We start from the raw sequence: 19378 nt of genomic DNA, 5'->3' as shown, positions 1-19378 counted from the left end.
ACTATGATATGATATGTTTGGTACATGTAGGGCATATTAATTGGTAAATTGAAAATTTTGGCATGACCTTTGCTAATTGATATTCAAATAATTATAAATGGCAATTCCCATTTCACCAATAAATATACAACACAATTAAAATTTAAAATTCATGCATGTACCATAATATATCGATGAGGAGAAGGTTTATAGTCTATTATTCGTATATTATAGTGTCGATGGTAGAATAATAAACGATACAACCAAATATGAAATACTATCCATAACATAAATAGAGATATATGGAGGGTCACAAATATCGGTGAGAACACGTCGCGCATGCCGGTGGTCTCCTAAAATGTTTAAAAAGTTATGGATAAATGGCAAGTAAGCATTATGGAAAAAATTATGATATAGTATCCTCAACATTTATTCATTTTTCTCCTATTTAGTCGGTTTTGGTTTAAAATATGGTGGTAGAATTGTTATTTTCGTAAATTTTAACACTAAACTTCTTTACAAATACATATCTATTCCCAAAACTATTTGTGATTTCTTTCCACAAATATTTTTAACATTTTAAAATTTTGTCCAAATTCACGTGATGCTATCACCGATGATAACCAATACCGTCCCAGCGTGCACGGTAACCACGGTAAAGGTAACGCAGCCTACTACTTGGATTACTCGTCAACTCTTTTGTATGTACAACTCCGTGGCAGCGTGTCGGCATGCCACCATATACTAACACAGATACTTATTTTCTCTTTTATAAGCTAAATTTTAATTTTCAATCTTAAATGAAGAAATGATTTTATGTTTTTTTTGCCAAAATTTATTTTTTAACTTTAGCTTTTAATCGCTAAAAATATACGTATAAAGTATTATTTATAAATTATATTTTGTTCGTAAATAGGTCTAACCAAACGCTTTTTTGTTGCCTCTAGTACTACAGCCATTAGCTCTTGCTCTCAGGACGAGGTGCAGTACCCATTAGCATTCTACTCCCTTCTTTTTATACTATATTATAGAATATTTATATTGTTATAAATCAAATCTAGTCAAGTTTAACCGAGTTTATAAAATAAATATAGTAATATTTTCAGTATAGATATATTATAAAACTATTTAACTCACAAACTATTGGTGAACAGTGCCTTTATTAAAAAAAACTAAATAGGTGCTTTCAATGACAAATCAGTTAATATTAACTTCACAGATTAAATCTTATATTCCGTTAAGAATTTACTGCCTGACGACACATGTTTTACTACAGGATTATTTTGTCACATAGATTAACCGGGCCATTGTGCCGGAGTGATTAGTTTTGGCAACAGATCATCATAAGAAACCGAGACAACACAATAGAAAGTTTCAGTAACTTGCGGTAAAACATTAGGAGTGTCAAAAAGGCAGGCACGCGTCATTATATAAGTAATATATAATATTTTAGTAAACAATATTTTAGTAAACAGAGTGATGGCAGAATCATTATATAATACTCTCTTTGATTTTTTTCATTCGACGTCGTTCACTCGCTGATCTATGTTTAACCAATCGTCTTATTCAATTTTTTATATAAATATATAAAATTATAAGTTGTCCTTAAAGTTTCTATAATATTAAAATAAATCACAACTATGTATTTTAATAAGTATGATCAAAGGTATATGTAAAAGTCTAACTGTGAGAAATAAAAATTGAAGTAGGCTGGAGTATAAATGTGTGGCAGGGGAGTCTAGCCTGCCATATTCATTGGGTCTCTCAGATTATCAGTGACAATTAGGTTTGTTCCTTGTTACCCAAATAGTTTTATGAATATTCGGTAAAACCATAACCTGTAAAAAAATTGAGAGTGCAGATTGCCGGTGTGTTACCGAAATCCCTTGGATATTAAGAAGACAACAAAAGCATAAGATGTTCAGGAGCCAGGAAATTTTAAATTTTAGTTATTTTTAGAAACTTATTTTGTAAATAGATCCATAGAAAGACATAATATATGAATAGGAATAAACCTTCTGATAAAGCCAGCTACATTGGCCAGGGTCGAAGCTAAGCGAAACAGAGGTGGTGACGCTGATTTATTTTTCAATGTTACGGGTGCCTGAATTTAGATCGAAGGAATGAATATATGGTGAGATTGATAAACTTTAGCGAAATTTTTTTCGTGGGGTTCCTCTTTGTACATGCAGCTTCGCCCCTTAGAGCAAGTTCAATAGTATAGCCAACTACTAACTCCAATTCATCTATAGCCAATTTAATGTTCAATGCATACAATAGTTAGCTCTACAAAACATGTCATGCACACATTTTGTTTTGGAGCCCGTGTGCAGCTGGCTATAAATTAGTAGCTCACCTCTCTTCTCTCTCCTCTCTTATCTTTTTAAAATATATTTATAGGTAGTTTATAGTCTGTGCTAGTGTACATGCTCTTCCATCGGCGCCGTAGCTGAATAGAAAGACGCTAACAATGTTGTGCTGCTCACGTATGCACCAGGGGTCAATGTGTGTGCTGATATAGACGAACTTTGTCATTCAGATTTAAATTCTTACCTGTCCTGTTCACGAAAATTCTGAAAAGATATATGGACGCGTATATTACTTACACTATATGCACACACGAGATCGTGCCAAAAGATACTATTATTGATTATATGTGCACTATAAATGGACATTCTTGGTTGCAGTGCCCTCGTAGCCATGTAGGGGCCAAGAGTATTTTTATTGCTATTAAATTGTCTTTATGTAATGGATTGAGTTTAATAAAAAACTCATATTATGTAAAAAATTATATAAGGGTCTTTTGAAAAAGATTTATGTTAGGTATGACGTCATAAGTAATGTAATTTTGAATATTATATAAGCTTAAGGCATGCTGTATTCCCGGACCCTTATCAATCTTTTTGGGCAATACGACTTTTTAACTAAAATGAGGTACCTAATTGGAATCAATTAATGAATGTTTCAAATACTGTCTCAAACTATATCAACTTTTAGTGTTTGAAATTTGTCCAAACAACTTCTCCATGTAAAAGGAAAAAGGAAAAATTCACGACCACTAATATTTTGAGATAGAGGATATAATTGAATTCATTAACAATTAAAACAACCCTATTTGCTTTTAGGACTCAATAAATCAGTTCCAGTGTTAGAATATGGTAATAGCCTTATATCGGTCTAGTACCATGGTTTATTGATGTTTCCACGGTCCAAAGTAGCTTGGTTAAAACCACGAAAACCATGAAAAAATCATCTTCAAAAATATTAAATTCAAACATCATGGTCTTCGTGGCTTTTCTATGGTTTTAAGCAATTATTGAGTGGTTTGAGCTCAAAATCATGACCTGATTGGCCCTAGGATAATAAAAATGAGAATATCCTAAAAAAATTTAAAAATATTATGCTCAAAATCATGACCTGATTGATCGTAGGATAATAAAAAAGTGGATATCCTAAAAAGTTTTAAAAAATATGGAAATAGAAAATAAATACTATGATATGTTTGGCACATATAGGACATATTAATTGGTAAATTGAAAACGTCGGCATGACCTTTGCTAATTAATATTCAAATCATTATAAATGGGAACTCCTATTTGACCAATAAATATACAACACAATTAAAATTTGTGTATGTACCATAATACAATACAATATCAATTAGTAGAAGGTTTATAGTGCCTATTATGTATCTATAAAAACTAATGTTTTTGGTGAAAGTACTGTCCAGCTGCCACGCAGCAGCTCTACTGTTGCACTGTTCATGCGCACTGTTTATCTCATCGTTTATCTACAGCCGATTAACCTCTACAAGTTTAGTTTAGGGATGGTGCACTTCACTCTTTTAAAAACACCTTTTTAAATATAGTGTCCTTTATATATCTATTTTCTGCTGCTACCATATTTATATCCCGCGGTAACACGCGGGTTTGTCGGCTTGTATATACTATATTATCCACGATAGAATCACAAATCATACAACCAACTATTATCCATGACACGAACAGGATACAAGCAAGGTCACAAATATTGATGAAAACACGCGCATACTGGTGCTCTCCTAAAATGTGTAAAATGTTACGGACAAATAGGAAGGAAGTATTGTGGGAAAAATTTATGATATAGCATCCTCAAATATTTATTCATTTTTCCATATTTAGTCAGTTTTCGTTTCAAGTGTGGTAGTACAATTGCTATTTTCAGATATTTTAATACTAAACTGTTTTTAAAAAAACATATCTATTCCCAGGAATTTTTGTGATTTTTTTACAAATATTATTAGAATTTTCATCCAAATTCACGTAGATGCTACTGCCAATGATAACCAATATGCGCGGTGACCCTGGACTAGTTAGTACTCGGATTACTCGTTAACTCTTCGGTATATACAAAAGGCGAGCTCCGTTTGCTGACAACCTCGCACGCCCTCAACGATGCCGGCCATGATTAATATTATATACTATAAAATATTTATATTTATATTGTTCTAAATTAAATCTAGAAAAGTTTAAAAATAAATATAGTAATATTTTAAAAATAAAATAGATATATTATAACAAACTATTGGTGAACAATGCTACTAAACACGTGCTTTCAATGACAAATCAGTTAACATTAACTTCACAGATTAAGTCTTATATGGCGTTATGAATTTGCTGATTAACACACGCTTTACTATCGATTAACGGGGCCGGGACATCGGGACAGAGTAATTTATGAATCGCGCTTGTCACAAGATCATCAAGAAAGTTTCAGTATCTTGCGGTAAAAGATTATTAGTATCAAAAAGGCACGCATCATGCAAAGATTCGGAGCATCACACAACGAAGTGACAATGATTCAGACTCCCATTACAAATTTAAAGATTTAAAGGCTAACTGATAGGAGTCTCTAATAGAAAAAACCAAGAACCTTGCCACCGACGTTCTTCCGCCTCGCTTCTTCATGATCCATGATGCCAGCAGAGGTGGTAAGTACTATATAACCAAACTACACAACATACCATACGAATTATTTCTCAGAACGATTGAAACAACATAATTAAAGTTGATGTTTTAGTTTGTGCAGACTAAAGTTTGACTAAAAACTAACCTGACGGGAGGGAAGGAGCCTTGCAGTCCAGGACTCAATTTCTTTGACACCCACGTCAAAGCGTGGGCTGATCACGCCACACTTGTTGAGCCGTCCATTTAGCTCAACCACTATCTTGCCTGACCGGTGGTCATCAACAAATTCAAACTCACCTATGTAGCCTGCAGTCAGAAATAGCATGAGTCTGATATCATGTATAACAATCAGTCGGTTTGATGTCTGCATACATACTGAGAGAAGACTTACCATGCTTCTGCATGACGATGAGAAATTTGATAATCACCTTAGAGGAGGGACGGATCAAAACTTGCCGCTTACCACGCTTCTCAGCGTTGTACATGGTTTTCAGGGCATCGTTCAGTACACTAACTCTCACCATTTTGTCTGCAAAAATAAGAGAAGAACATTTCATTACTTAACTATCATATAAACAAGTCTCAAGACATGATGAAGCTAAAAAATGCTTTCAACAGATATCAATGAAGACAAAAAAAGCATCTATGAATAACAATAACAAATGCATACATGCTCGCTGATGAGTGTAAATAAAAACACAACATACAGATATAATCAAGGATCTACCATATATGAACTAACATTTAAAAAAAATTGCCTGAAATAATAGTCTAATAGAAAGCACCAATTTTACAACATAATTGGTACCAAATGAAGAAACTAAAATACAGCAATCATCTGATTAATCGATAGGTACATGTGAGCATATGCCTAAGCAAAAGGAAAACTAAGCTGTTAATCTGACAATGAGAAACAAAATGACTGCCTAACTGGTTCCGTGAACAGTGTGAAAACCGAAACTACATGCATTTTCCATATAACCATGTGTAACGAGCTTTTTTTCTTTCGAAAGGAATCAACGTTGCCAACCTAACCTAGATTCCAAAACAAATCTCGCTCACTAGCCTGACGCAGCAACAATTTCATGCGGCGGAACAGCACGGATATGGCCAAAGCATCGTTAACTCGTGCTCCCCTCATCATCTACACTACCCTAGGGTTTAACCCAGCAGCAAACGAGAGTGCGACCCACACCAGGAACAAGGCGCGCTCAGCTTCGCGAACAGATCTCCCTGTAGCATCCATCCGCGCGATCACTGGGTCGGGAGGGAGGCCAGGGAGATGATGCTCACCTGGCGGCGGCCGCAGACGGAGACGGAGTCGGAGAGCGCGCGGTGGCGGCGAAGTCGGCGGCGAGGGCGGCTTCTCTGCTCGGGCGGCGGCGGCTGAGGGTTTTGGAGCTGGGTGCGTGGTGCGCCCCTCTTATAGCGCGATCCGGTCGATCTGGACCGTCCGATCGGGCTGCCGCGTCATCTGGGCCTCACAACTTTACGAGGAGGTATCCTCTTGGTGAGCTGGGCCCGAATCTTTCATGGGCCGTGTTGCTCACGAGGGGAGAAGATATGGGAAAAAAAAAACTCCCGCCGCCGCGGCGAGTCCCCCACGGCGGCGGCGGCGGCGCGAACGGCGAGAGGCCGCCGACCGCGTTCCCCCTCTCAGCTGGCGCCACAGCGCAGTGCGAAGAGAGGCGGCGGCGAATGGTGAAGAAGCCGTCTCATTCTGCCTACTTCCTCTTCTTCTTTTGCTCCTCCTCCATTCATTCTCACCAATAGAGCAAGAACAAGCCGCCAAATTTCGAATTTTTTTTTCTCTCTTTTGGTGGATTAAACCTAGGCAGGATCTCACAAGGAATTTCTTCTCTCTCTAGGAACAAGTCTTTACATTCTTATGCATTGATCAGTCAACTCTAGTTTCCTTCCTTAGGTTTTCGTACAGCTGGATGATTTATCTGGTGTTTTTTCATGTCCATGTTTGGATAATTTGATTATTATGCTTGCTAGGTTCCTTCTGAAGTAGTTGAAGTTTGTTTGGAGAAGGGAGCATGCATGGTGACAGAGAACAAGAAACGGGTACTTTTCTGATTGTTGTGTAGATGGTGATTTTGCTATCTTGCGTGTGTATGACCTCCTAAAAACCTTTATTTGCAGCATTTCATCAGCCCCCATGATCATCATGATACACTATGATACAGAATTAAAAGGTTATGAAGTACTCACTCTGGTTTTTTTATGCTTGACGAATCAATGTTTGATCATTTGTGTTATTTAAAAAAATTATGTAATTATTACTCCCTCTGTATTATATTTTCAGATATTTTGGCTATGTTTATATTCATCTATTAATCAATTCAGTGTATATCGTTTGTAAATATGTTTAGATTTGTTAGTATTCATATGAATCTAGTTAATGCTAGAAAGTCTTAAATTGTGAAATGTAGGTGATACTTATTTTGTTGTAAATTTACTTTATCATTAAACAATCATTAAGCATGAACCATAATTTTGTATATTTCTAAAAAAAATAAACAAGACAATGGTCAAACAAATGTTTAAAAGTCAACATCGTCAAATATGAAAAAAATCGGAGGTAGTATTAATTATGAAAAATTTGAAAGCAGCAGCAACTGCCAGTATCAATTCATGTACATTCATGCGTTGCTAACTACACAGTGTAGCCCTTTATTGTTCGGTTTAATTAGATTATGTCATATTCCACTTGGATATCTACCTCAAAACAAACAACAACTATCTGAAAAGACTAATGATATCTCTTTATTTCATTACTAATTGCAGATTGCTACCTTAAAAAAGGTCAGACTTGGATATCTACCTCAAAACATGTTTCCCCCAACAAGTCTTGGAATCATCCATCAAACCAGCCTCCGGCAGGCCTATGATTTGTTTTAAAAAATTGTAGGTTTTTTCAGCTTTCTTGGTGAAGACTATTAGTCCTTGATGTTCCAGAAACCAAAAAAGTACTTGATGTTCCTTCCCAATCAACTAAGTTGTTCACCTGCTTACTCAATGCATTCTCCAGACTTTCAATAAGATATCCATGATCAATCTTTGGCCATGCAAATATCCCCAGATAGGCATTCTGTCCCTGAATAATCTCCATTTGTGCCTCCAAGCATTTCCTTTCCTAGCTAAGAGCATACATATGAAGTATCTAGACAGCGGATTCAGAGATGCACAATCCTTATCTCATCATATGCCCCTAGTATTTATGTTTTTTAACGACATATCACTTTCAAAAGATAATTAGCTATGTAATTAAATTATATCTGGAGGTCAGCTAAGGCTCTACATCTGTCAGGGGTTCAGCTTTCCATGTAAGCCTAGTCAGTCTAAACTCTCCACTGTAGAGTACTGATCAAATTATGTTGATTTAATGAGCATATTTGCTAATAGGTGAATTTTATCTCCTAATGTCCTTTCTCTCCTTGTGAAATTCAAGAGAGAAATGGCTAACCCGGAAGGAATTATCTTTACAAGTACACAAACTCAGGCACATTTATCACGGTTCCCATGCTGACAGAATCTTCTGATGCTAAACCCCAAATATCTGCACCAAACTAGCTAATCATCCACAAGCAACACATCCAGCACATATAGGAAACGTCCAAAGGTATCCAGCCCATATCAGCACATATAAATACTTGCCCTGCTCTAACCCTTGGTCTCCATCAATCACCACATCAAGCAGCAGCGCATCCTACAAGACCAGAACTAGCACTTTACTTGCTCTCTGAGAAATTGTCAAATTCAGTCAGAGAAATGGCCTCCACCGTTCTCATTTTCTCTGCATCTCTCATTGCATTGTTCTTGTTCTCCTTGACTGGTGTTAATGCAAACGCTGGCAGTAATGTGTTCAGCATGCAGAGCTACGGGGCTCGTGGAGATGGACTCCACGATGACACCAAGGTAAAAATACATTAATTGTTGTTTACTTCCTGAATAAATAATAGTTTCAGAAAAACCTAATCAGTGTTGTTGATTTGTGTGTAACCTTGCAGGCTTTGCGAGATGCCTGGGCTGCAGCTTGCTCCTCTGCAAAACCTGCAGTTTTGCTCATCCCCAAGGGCAAGAAATACCTCAACAGGCACACAATATTGTCTGGTCCATGCAAATCCAACATCGTACTGATGGTGAGACAGAGTTACAGATGCATTCATTTGCATGCATGTATGTATTTCTTCTTAACAAAAAAAATCTGACTTTCCTTTTCATTTTCATGCAAAATCTTCGGGTGAAGAGTAATTTGATGGCTTCTCCGAAGAGGTCAGACTGGAGCAAGGAGACTATAAGACATTGGATCTTGATCAGTGGTGTCACTTCCCTAACTATCACCGGCGGTGGGACCATTGATGGAAATGGCAAGATTTGGTGGCAAAATTCATGCAAAACCAATTCAAATCTGCCATGCACAGAAGCTCCAATGGTATGTATGGTTGCAATCTAAATATCATGAACACTAAAGTGCAGCAACCGTGATGGCAATTTACCTTACATACTCTACCTTGTTTTATTTAATTTCTTTCACAGGCACTGACATTGCACGCCTGCAAGAACCTGAAAGTGGAGGACCTGAAGGTGGTGAACAGCCAACAAATCCAAATTTCTGTGGAGGATTGCACCGATGTGAAGATGTCTCCCGTATCGATCACAGCACCGGAAACCAGCCCAAACACGGACGACATCCACATCACACGCAGCAGAGATGTTCAGGTGATGGACTGCACGATCAAGACCGGAGACGACTGCATGTCGATCCAGGACAGAACCGAGAACCTACATGTCAATAACATGGTGTGTGGGCCCAGGCATGGCATCAGCATCGGGAGCTTGGGCGATCACAACTCTGAAGCTCATGTCAGCAATGTCACCGTCGACAATGGCAGGCTGTACGGCACGACGAATGGAGCTCGCATCAAGACATGGCAGGGAGGGAAGGGTTCTGCCAAGAACATCGTGTTCCAGAACATGGTCATGGACAATGTCTGGAACCCCATCATCATCGACCAAAATTACTGTGACTCTTCTACACCTTGCAAGCAATAGGTATAGAAAGTTGAACTTAGTTTTGACACAAAACTAGGACGAACAAGTTGGATTTCCTCGCTTATTGTCAATTCATCTGTGTGGTTAAGCTTAACTTCATGTATTCTTTTTGTTGCAGAAATCTGCAGTGGAGGTGAGTGACGTGCTATTTAAAAACATCAGGGGCACAAGTGCATCAGAGGAGGCCATCATGCTTCATTGCAGCAGCAGTGTGCCTTGCCATGGCATAACCTTGGAATATGTCAAGCTCACTGTCAAGGGAGGTAGCAACGATGTGAGGAGCACCTGTCAGAATGCAGAATGGAAGAAATCTGGGAGTGTTAGTCCACAGCCATGTAGTTTCAAAAATTGATCTGAATCAGCTAGTAACACCATTCCAAGTGGAAAATGCAGAGGAGCAGATCTTTACAGAAGAATATAGGGGGCCCAAGAATATATATAGAATAGGAGGGAAAATATGTATCGGATACTACATCTTAGGGAGGCCCTGAAAAGAGAGCGTAGATGCAGAGTAGAGCAACTGGAGCTCTTGTATTGTGGTAGCGAAATGTACAAGTGGTTACGATTGAGATTTTTGGTTGTAACTTGTAAGTTCTATGTAATGTTTATGATTCTATTTGGAATTTTTCGATTTCATTATATTATGAATTACTTCAGATGCTAGGCTCCCATATTTTCTCTTATGTTTATACTTATGAGCAAAAAATTGAATTTTAAAACTTAAATTTGGATTTTTTTTTCATCGCGGTTTATTTTTTGGCCTTAGCTTTTAGATCGCTAAGAACATGTATATAAAAATTTTATCAAAAAATCATTTTTAATATTTAATAAATTGTTTAACTTATGCTTATTATAAGCAGAACGATGGGGTTGTAAAGGACTAACATAAGTCCATCTCCAACTATAGGGGTACCTTGTTTAATCAATGATGTAAGATTTCTCAGATATGATTGATGAGCTCGCATGAATCTCCTATACCTTGAACTTATAATTTGCAAAAGAAAAATTTTTCAGTTCTTGAGAAAGTAATGCAAAATTTTGATACATGAGATACCTTGTATCTGGAGGTAAAAGTTTTACACTAAACTTTTAAACTATAAAATGTGGTATCTTAAGGTATTGTTTCAAGGATGATTTGCAAAATTGTGATACTTGGTGTTGTTCTTTTCTCATAAGATTTTTAGATTTTCTGCATTATATGATGTTTTGATAGCTATTTGATGGTATAATTCATTGAATTAACTACTACAAAGTAAAAAAAATTAGAAATATCGGATTATAAACTGTTATATATAGTTTTTTTATACATAACACACTGATTTTAAGCTTGGAAGTCTTGTTTGCCATAATACATAATTAATAATGAGAAAATAGTAGAACTATAATACTACATAGCATGTGGTAAAGACAAAAAATATTTTTAACGTTTTTTCTTGTGGAGTACATTTCATAAAAGGTTGATAAAGAAACTCTTACAAATGTCTATTTTAATAATGGTTGCCTGACTATTTGGGATGACTCCGCCTTATTATTAACCATGCTCTTGGAAATTAGAAGGGTTCTGTGAATTTACAGATATAACGATCGCAAACAGTTTGAAATGATAGCTTTGTGGCAGTGATATGGTGAGTGTAAAATATAATGAATATATATATTAATGGTTATTGATAATATTCATTAAAAGCATGTTGACTGTGCACTCCTTAATTTGTGATGAGTAAAGATGTATACTGCCAGCCACTGAACCGATCATCGTATTCTTGGCATTTTTAACACTGAAGATACTCATGTTCTGGGGAAGTATTTTGATATATATCATGTCTTGATGGTTCAGATCCTCGTTTTTCCTGAAATGGCTATGAAAAATTATGAAAATAAAATGATGACAGTAACACGATATAGTTCTATATCTAATATGCCATAAATTTGAACTTTAATTTTCCACCCACACATTCAAGGAAAAAAAAGAGAGAAATCTAGTGTGAACAGGTCAGTTGGTTGATGGTGTGGGTTTATTTTGCTTTAGATCGCTAAGAACATACACACGCATATTTTATCCATAAATTATTTTTTTAATCGTTAAAAAACTGTTTCGCTTATGCTTTCTTGTGTTCTTGCTTTTGAGGATCACGAACCGATCCTAGCTCAGTTGGTTGTGTCATGTGTGGGTTTATATCTAGACCACACAAATATGAATCCTCATCAAGATAAATGTGAGTGCCTATTTGCTTGTTAATACAAAGTCAACATAGTTCCTCCTAGGTTGATCACTTTTTTTTATTTTGAGGATTAAGATTCAGTGCCACCTGCTCTTTCATTCACTAGAACGGAATCAGTTATCTCTAACGGGCTTAAAGTACCATCTCTATCGGGTATGGCTTCCGTCACTAAACTAAGGTCAGTTATGTGAGAAAATATTTCAATCGGGCATCCGACCGTCATAGATGGCACTCATCTCAATCGGGCATAGATTATGGCCCATCACTGATGACACTCATCTCTGACGGGCCTAGAATAAATTTTGTCATATGTATGCCTCTTTGGTGGTCATCTCCGACGGGCATTTGGTTAGCCGTGTGTCTTGTTCTAGGCCAAGCACGCTTAACCTCATAGTTCCTTTGAATATTGTTTCCGAAAAAGAAATTGTAATTTATTAGTATGAGTATTCTATTAATCGTATTAACCCCTGGGCCATGATGTCACATCCACAAACACAATCATCAATATATTTAACACAACTACATTCATACAAATTTTACTTTGGTATTTTTGCTAGATAACATTTTTTGAACAATTTGAATTTGAATTTAAAAATATAACAACTTCAAATAATATTTTTAAATACTAAATGATTTCAACTTGAAAGTCATCAACAATAAAGTTATACAACTCATCATTATCTATAACTTTTATTTTGTTCATTTCTTCATCCGGTAAAGTGACAGTAACATTGTTCATAAAATTCACATATATGCCAATTTTGTGAACAATGTTACTAACACTTTGCTAGATGAAGAAATGACCAAAATAAAAGTTATAAATCTTGATGAGTTATACATCTTTATTGTTGATGACCTCTTTAGTTGAAATCATTTAGTCTTTGAAAATGTTGTTTGAAGTTGTCGTATTTTCAAATTCATATTCAAACTATTTTTAAAAAAGATATATAAAAATGACCAAAATAAAAGTTATAAATCTTGATGAGTTATAAAACTTTGTTGTTGATAACATTTTTAGTTAAAATCATTTAGTATTTGAAAATGTTGTTTTGAAGTTGTCATATTTTTAAATTCAAATTCAAATTGTTCAAGAAAACATTATATAGAAAAATGACCAAAATAAAAGTTATAAATCTTCAAAAATTATACAACTTTGTTGTTAATAAGTTTTCCATTTGAAATCATTTAGTATTTAAAAATATCATTTGAAGTTGTTATATTTAAATATAGCATCTGTGACGGGCCATAATTTAGGCCCGTCAGAGATGAGGGTCATCAGTGACGGGTCATAATCATGGCCCATCAGAGATAAGAGTCATCTGTGATGGGCCATAATCTAGGCCCGATTGAGATGAGTGTTATCTCTGATGGGCTTAATAGTTTGGCCCGTTAAGATAATTGAGACAATCTTAATCGGACATACATTTGTGCCCGTCACAGATAAGTATGATCTCTGATGGGTCCTAAGTATATGCACCTAGATTCGGCTATGCAACTACATCTATGACGGGGTCATTTTAGGCCCGATTGAGATGAATTTATTCTGACGGCCCATTAGCCTAGGCATGTGACAGGCCGTCATAAATGAGAGGATCTGTGCTAGTGATTTTTGTCATTGTTTGGACAAGAAAATCATCTAGCAACAATTTTCTAATGATTCAACTTTCAACCAAGATTTCGAGCAAATGTCAACTGCTAATTGGAGTTCTTGTATTGTGGTAGCGAAGTGTACAGGTAGTTACATTGAGATTTTTGGTTGCAACTTGTAAGTTCTATGTAATGTTTATGATTCTATTTAGGATTTTTTATTTCATTATATTATGAATTGCTTCAGATGATAGGCCCCCATATTTTCTCTTATGTTTATACTTATGAGAAAAAAAATGAATTTTAAAAACTAAATTTGGATTTTCTTTTTCATCACGGTTTATTTTTTGGCCTTTGCTTTTAGATCGCTAAGAACATATATATAATTTTTTTTCAAAAAATCATTTTTAGTATTTAATAAATTGTTTAACTTATGCTCATAATAAGCAAAACGATGGGGCTGTAAAGGACTAGCATAAGTCCATCTCCAACTATAGGGGTACCTTGTTTAATCAATGATATAAGATTTCTCATATATGATTGATGAGCTCGCATGAATCTCCTGTACCTTGAACTTATAATTTGCAAAAGGAAAATTTTCCGGTTCTTGAGAAAGTAATGCAAAATTTTGATACCATGAGATACATTGTATCTAGAGGTAAAAGTTTTACACTAAAGTTTTAAACTATGAAATGTGGTATCTTAAGGTATTGTTTCAAGGACGATTTGCAAAATTGTGATACTTGGTGCTGTTCTTTTCTCATAAAATTTTTAGATTTTCTGGATTATATGATTTTGTGATAGCTATTTGATGGTATAATTAATTGAATTAACTACTACAAAGTGAAAAAAAAATATTTAGAAATATCAGATTATAAACTGTTATATATAGTTTTTTATACAGAACACACTGATTTTAAGCTTGGAAAGCTTGTTTGCGATAATACATAATTAATAATGAGATAATAGTAGAACTATAATGCTACATAGCTTGTGGTAAAGGCAAAAAATATTTTTAACATTTTTTCTTGTGGAGTACATTTCATAAAAGGTTGATTTTTATAATGGTTGCCTAACTATTTGGGATGACTCCGCCTTATTATTAAGCATGCTCTTGGAAATTAGAAGGGTTCTGTGAACTTACAGATATAACAATCACAAACTGTTTGAAATGATAGCTTTATGGTAGTGATATGGTGAGTGTAAAATATAATGAATATATATATATATATATATATATATATTAATGGTTATTGATAATATTCATTAAAAGCATGTTGACCGTGCTGTCAAGGGCGTCAGGGCCCCGGACAGCCAGACCTCGGCTACGTAGTTCGTAGCTGTCACGTCCAGAGTTTTACCTTAGCCAATAAATAATTAAATAATGTATTAAAAATAATTTTTCTAATTAAAGTTCAAGAGAAAATCAGTGTATAAATTTAATTAAACTAATTGGAAGCTTTTCGGATATTCTAAAATGTCCCGAAAGCATTTTAAATTATTAACATGAATTATGTTTGAATTGTAATCAATAAAATTTGCTTAAATAAACTTAATAAAAATCGGTAAAATTAGAGGTAATTTTTTTTTCTCTCCTTTCCTTTTCTTTTCTTTTCCCTCCTTTCTTTCTCCTTTTTCCCTTTTCTTTTTCTCTTTTCCTTATTTTTTCTCCCTGGTCGCACCTCCTCTCCCCTCCTCCGTGGATAGTGCGATCTCCCCTGCAGTGCCGCACGTTTCCCCCTCCTGCCTGGCCGTGAGCCACCCCATTCCTACCTCTCTTACGTAAAAACTAATTCCAATCTATTAGACTATATTTCTTATCCCTTTAAAACTTTATCTATTTCCTTTTTAATAGAAGATGGATTTTTAGATTTATCTCTAGCTCTCTGCTATAAATAGACCCCCAAGCCTCCTCTTTTTCCGTCTTTTTTCAGCTGCGCTGCGCCCACGCCGTTTCTATGCTCAGTCGACACCGTCTCCCTACCGAGTCGCCTCCCCTGCCGATCAGCCACCACCCTGCTTGTCGCTGATCCTCTGCTGGTCGTCCTCTCGGTCACTTCATCGAGGTTCATCCCTGCCAAACAGCAAGCAACAGCAGCCGTTGGCCGAGCCCTCTTTTGCAGCCTCGCTGGTCGTCCTTGCCGCCGATCTTGTGCTGCTGCACGTCCCTGTTCTGTGGGTGCCGAACAGCAAGCAAGCAGCAGCAATCCGTCATCAATCTCTCCACCGAATCTCACGTTCGCACACATTTTACTTTTACGAATCAATCTATTTTTGATACCGTATAATTGTTTAGTTTTTCTAATCTAATTAGCTGGCGTGAGGTTGATCTACAGTGTGGAGTTCAATTTCGTACGTAAATTGGTTTTACGTTAAAGTCGTTTAGTTTCCGGTTTAACGAGTCGTTAAATCTCGATTTAACGGGTCGTTAATTCCTATCGTTGTTCCGCTAACGATTCCCGTTTTCGTGTTTCAGATCTAATTGGTCCTGCGAAACTCTAATTCGTGCACGTTTTGGTTATGTTCTGCGAATACGCGTTCTGCTCGCAATTTCCTGAGTCGTGACCCAACCTGCGCTCGAAGTCCCCTTTGCCTCCCTTTTCCCTCTCCACCGGCCCAGCCAGTCGGCCCGCTCCCTCCCCTCGGCCTGTTTCCCCACTCGGCCGGGCCAGCTAGTCTGCCTCCCTTTCCCCTCTCCTCCAGCCCAGCCCTCCTCTTCCTCCCTCCTAGCCGACAAGGTCGTCGGCCTGCCAGCCCAACTCCCTTCGAACTCCTCCCCTCTCCCGCGTGGGCCGACCCAGCTCTCCCCTCCAGCCCACCACAGCCCGCTCACTCCCGCCTCACTCTCCTCTCTCCGGGCCACTGACAGGTGGGGACCACCTGTTAGCCCCATCGTCTTCCTCCGGCCGCACGCCTGGGCATGTCGTGCCGCGCCGCGCGCCGCGGCCATTACCCCGTCCAGGCCGTCCGTCCGCCCCGTGATTGCCGGCCGCACTCCACCCACACCCGAGCGCGCCCTGCCGCTGGTCGACTCACCGCCGCACTGCCCCCTCCACTCGTGCGCCACCGTCCCGGCCGCCGCCTTCCTTCTCTCGACCGCCCTCCGCTGCTGTCGCCGCGTCGCGCCATGTTCCCGGCCGAGCTGCACCCGCGCCAATGGTAGCGCCCTCGCCTCACGCCTCCCCACCTCCCGCGCTTCGATCGCCGTATCGGCGCCGCATGCGCGCGTCGCTCGCGCCCGTGCGTCACACACGCCCGCCTCTGCCCGCGCCCGCCAGAGCGCCAGCGCGCCGCGTCGCGCAACCACCGGCCGCAACTACCGCCTCCGATCCCGCCGCTCCCGCGTGCACACCCCGCCGCCAATAACCCCGTAACCGCCGGCCGCGACCCACGAGCCGCCATGGCCAACCATCCCCGCGCTACGCGCTGGCCGCCACCCATAAATTCGCCCCCCCCCCCCGGCCGCCACTCGCTCCCTTTCGCCTGCTCGAGCCATTGCCCTCCTTCGCCTCTCTGGAACCCGTCCCTCGTCGCCGCTCCTCGCCGTCATCGTTGGGCACCGTCTCCATCGCCAATCGTCGCCGCCGGGCGCCGTCCCACGTCGTGTCGGCCGTCGTCACCGTCCTCCAACATTGGTGAGCGCCGCCCTCTCCCCTCTCCTTCTTCCTTCCCTACCGCCACGCCCACGCCGGTTGCCCGCTGTCGCACCGTCGTCGCACCGCTCCTCGGCCGCCGTCGCCACGACTTACCCCTCCCTCCATCCTCCTCTGCCTCCCCGCGCACGCATCACGCCGTCAAGCCGTCGTCGCGTGCCGCTCCTCCCTCCTCTTCCCGGCCACACTCGCCGCACCTCGATCTCCCCTCTCCTCCTTCCTCTCCAGCCTCCGCCGCCGCGTCGCGCCGCTCGCCCGCGCGTCCGCCTCGCGCCACCTCCCACTCGCGCGTGCCGCGCCGTTGGGCCACCGCGTTCGCGCCGTCCTTCCCCGGCCGCCGCCACTCCTCTCCCATCGAGCCACCGCACTTTGCCGCATGCCCGTCACCTTGCGCCACCGCTCACCGCCGTGCGCCGGCTTGTGCAGCCATCTCTCATCGCACGCGCCGCCGCCGGCGAGTCTCGCCTCCTCGCTCTACTCTGTTTGCCGCCGCCGCCGCTTGTTAGCACCGCCCACCGCCATTCGGTGGTCGTTGCCGGCTGTACACCGTCGCCGGTCATCACCCCCCCCCCCCCCCCCCGCTCGCCGCCGATCACCGCCGACGTCCGCCACCCGGCCGCCCTCTCCCTCCTCCGCTCCGACCGAAGCCGAGCGCGCCATCCCCTCTCCCTCTCTATTTTCTCTCTCTGCCACCCTGGGCCCGCACGTCAGCTGCCCATTTTCCCTCTCCCTCACTGCCTTGTGGGCCCGCCTCATCAGCCCTCTCTCTCCTCTGACGGGTGGACCCCACTAGTCACTCTCTCCTTCCCTTCACGGGTCCCGCGTGTCAGTCTCCTCTCTCTCCCTCTCTCACCCAGCCATGGGCCTATTTGTCGGTCTCTCCATCTCCCTGACAAGTGGTCCCCACCTGTCAACTTTTCCCCTTTTTTGTCTTCCCTCTCCCCTGGGCCCACGTGGCAGTGTCTCTCCCCTCCCTTGTCTCACTGGCTAGTGGGCCCAGTCCGTCAGTATTTCCTCTCTCCTCTCATGCTGGCGTCAGCGCCTCCGATTAATTGCGCAATTAATTCATTAAGGTTTTCTGTTTAGTTTAAAAACATAGTTAATCTTCTAAAATTCATAACTAATTCATCTAGTCTCCATTTTAGTCCATTCGAATTTTATTAAATCTAGAAAAATGCCAAGAATCCATTAAAAATAGTTTCTTTCTCTGTTTCAGTAGTTTTATAGCTTGTTTTGCCTTTTTTTGTCGTAGGTTTTGACCCCGTTGAAGCGTCGTTCGTTCCCGAAGTCATCGCCAAAGTTCCTCGTAGATCTAAGCAAGGCAAGTAACACCCTTCTTTTATCATACTGAACCTATGTTTATAAAATCCCTGCTTTATATTCAAACATGCATTGTTTTATGCAAATCTATTTATTGTATTTATCTATTGGGTCTTTACCTTTATATACCCGTTGATTCTCACTCATTATTATTGTCATCCCAGGGTTAATTTGACTAGAATTAGGGTTAGTCAATGCTTAGCCATGCTTAGTTCAACTAGCTCACCAATTTTTGTTTAATTATTTGTTAGACTTTGACAGACTTTTAATGGTTGTGACCATGGTAAATTTCCCGATGTGGATTAAATACAACTAAAATATTGCTTATGGTGGGCTGTGGGTGCATGGTTTTGAGAGTCGTGCCCATGGCAATTATGGACCGTTTCTCAGGAAACCCTAGAAGTCTTACATGTACTAGCCACAAGCCAGAATGGGCAACGGTGAGACTCGTAGTATAGCTTGTCTATATTCGACATACCGAGGCAAGGGTGGGCGTGATGGAGTATGGATGGGACATCGTAACAATGGCCTCTGCTGCTTCCGGATTCACCTAGGCACAAGAGGAGATGCCCGACTTGGTGTAAAGGAGGGGGCGAAATCTGAAGTGTGGTGC

General features: G+C 39.9%; 2 protein-coding genes across 2 annotated transcripts; one reads left to right on the top strand and one right to left on the bottom strand.

Moving 5' to 3' along the window:
- Positions 1-4728: 4728 nt before the first annotated feature.
- Positions 4729-6314, bottom strand: LOC102712826 (40S ribosomal protein S15a-1-like). The gene is made up of 4 exons (XM_006657486.3): positions 6219-6314; positions 5317-5454; positions 5071-5231; positions 4729-4968 (listed from the first exon to the last, which is right to left on the bottom strand). The coding sequence occupies exons 2-4, from the start codon at positions 5447-5449 to the stop codon at positions 4870-4872; spliced, it is 393 nt and encodes a 130-aa protein (XP_006657549.1). The 5' UTR covers positions 5450-5454; positions 6219-6314; the 3' UTR covers positions 4729-4869.
- Positions 6315-8702: 2388 nt separating this feature from the next.
- LOC102712549 (polygalacturonase-like) lies at positions 8703-10525 on the top strand. Its single transcript, XM_040525866.1, is given in 5 exon segments — positions 8703-8849; positions 8942-9073; positions 9181-9366; positions 9471-9986; positions 10105-10525. Coding segments are annotated over 5 exon segments (1215 nt in total). The 3' UTR covers positions 10339-10525.
- The last annotated feature ends 8853 nt before the right edge of the window (positions 10526-19378 follow it).

This window comes from Oryza brachyantha, chromosome 7 (assembly GCF_000231095.2).
Source record: "Oryza brachyantha chromosome 7, ObraRS2, whole genome shotgun sequence".
NCBI lineage: Eukaryota > Viridiplantae > Streptophyta > Magnoliopsida > Poales > Poaceae > Oryza > Oryza brachyantha.
Note: the sequence above shows the minus strand (reverse complement) of the source record. Positions and strands in the feature narration are given on the sequence as shown.

What these genes read in the sequence shown, in the direction of transcription:
- LOC102712826 (XM_006657486.3), bottom strand. Translation starts at nt 5,449, where the DNA reads ATGGTGAGAGTTAGTGTACTGAACGATGCCCTGAAAACCATGTACAAC. An exon ending in CATCGTCATGCAGAAGCATG is followed by an intron (nt 5,232 to 5,316) that starts GTAAGTCTTCTC and finishes TTCTGACTGCAG; the next exon opens with GCTACATAGGTGAGTTTGAA. An exon ending in GGCTCCTTCCCTCCCGTCAG is followed by an intron (nt 4,969 to 5,070) that starts GTTAGTTTTTAG and finishes TATGTTGTGTAG; the next exon opens with TTTGGTTATATAGTACTTAC.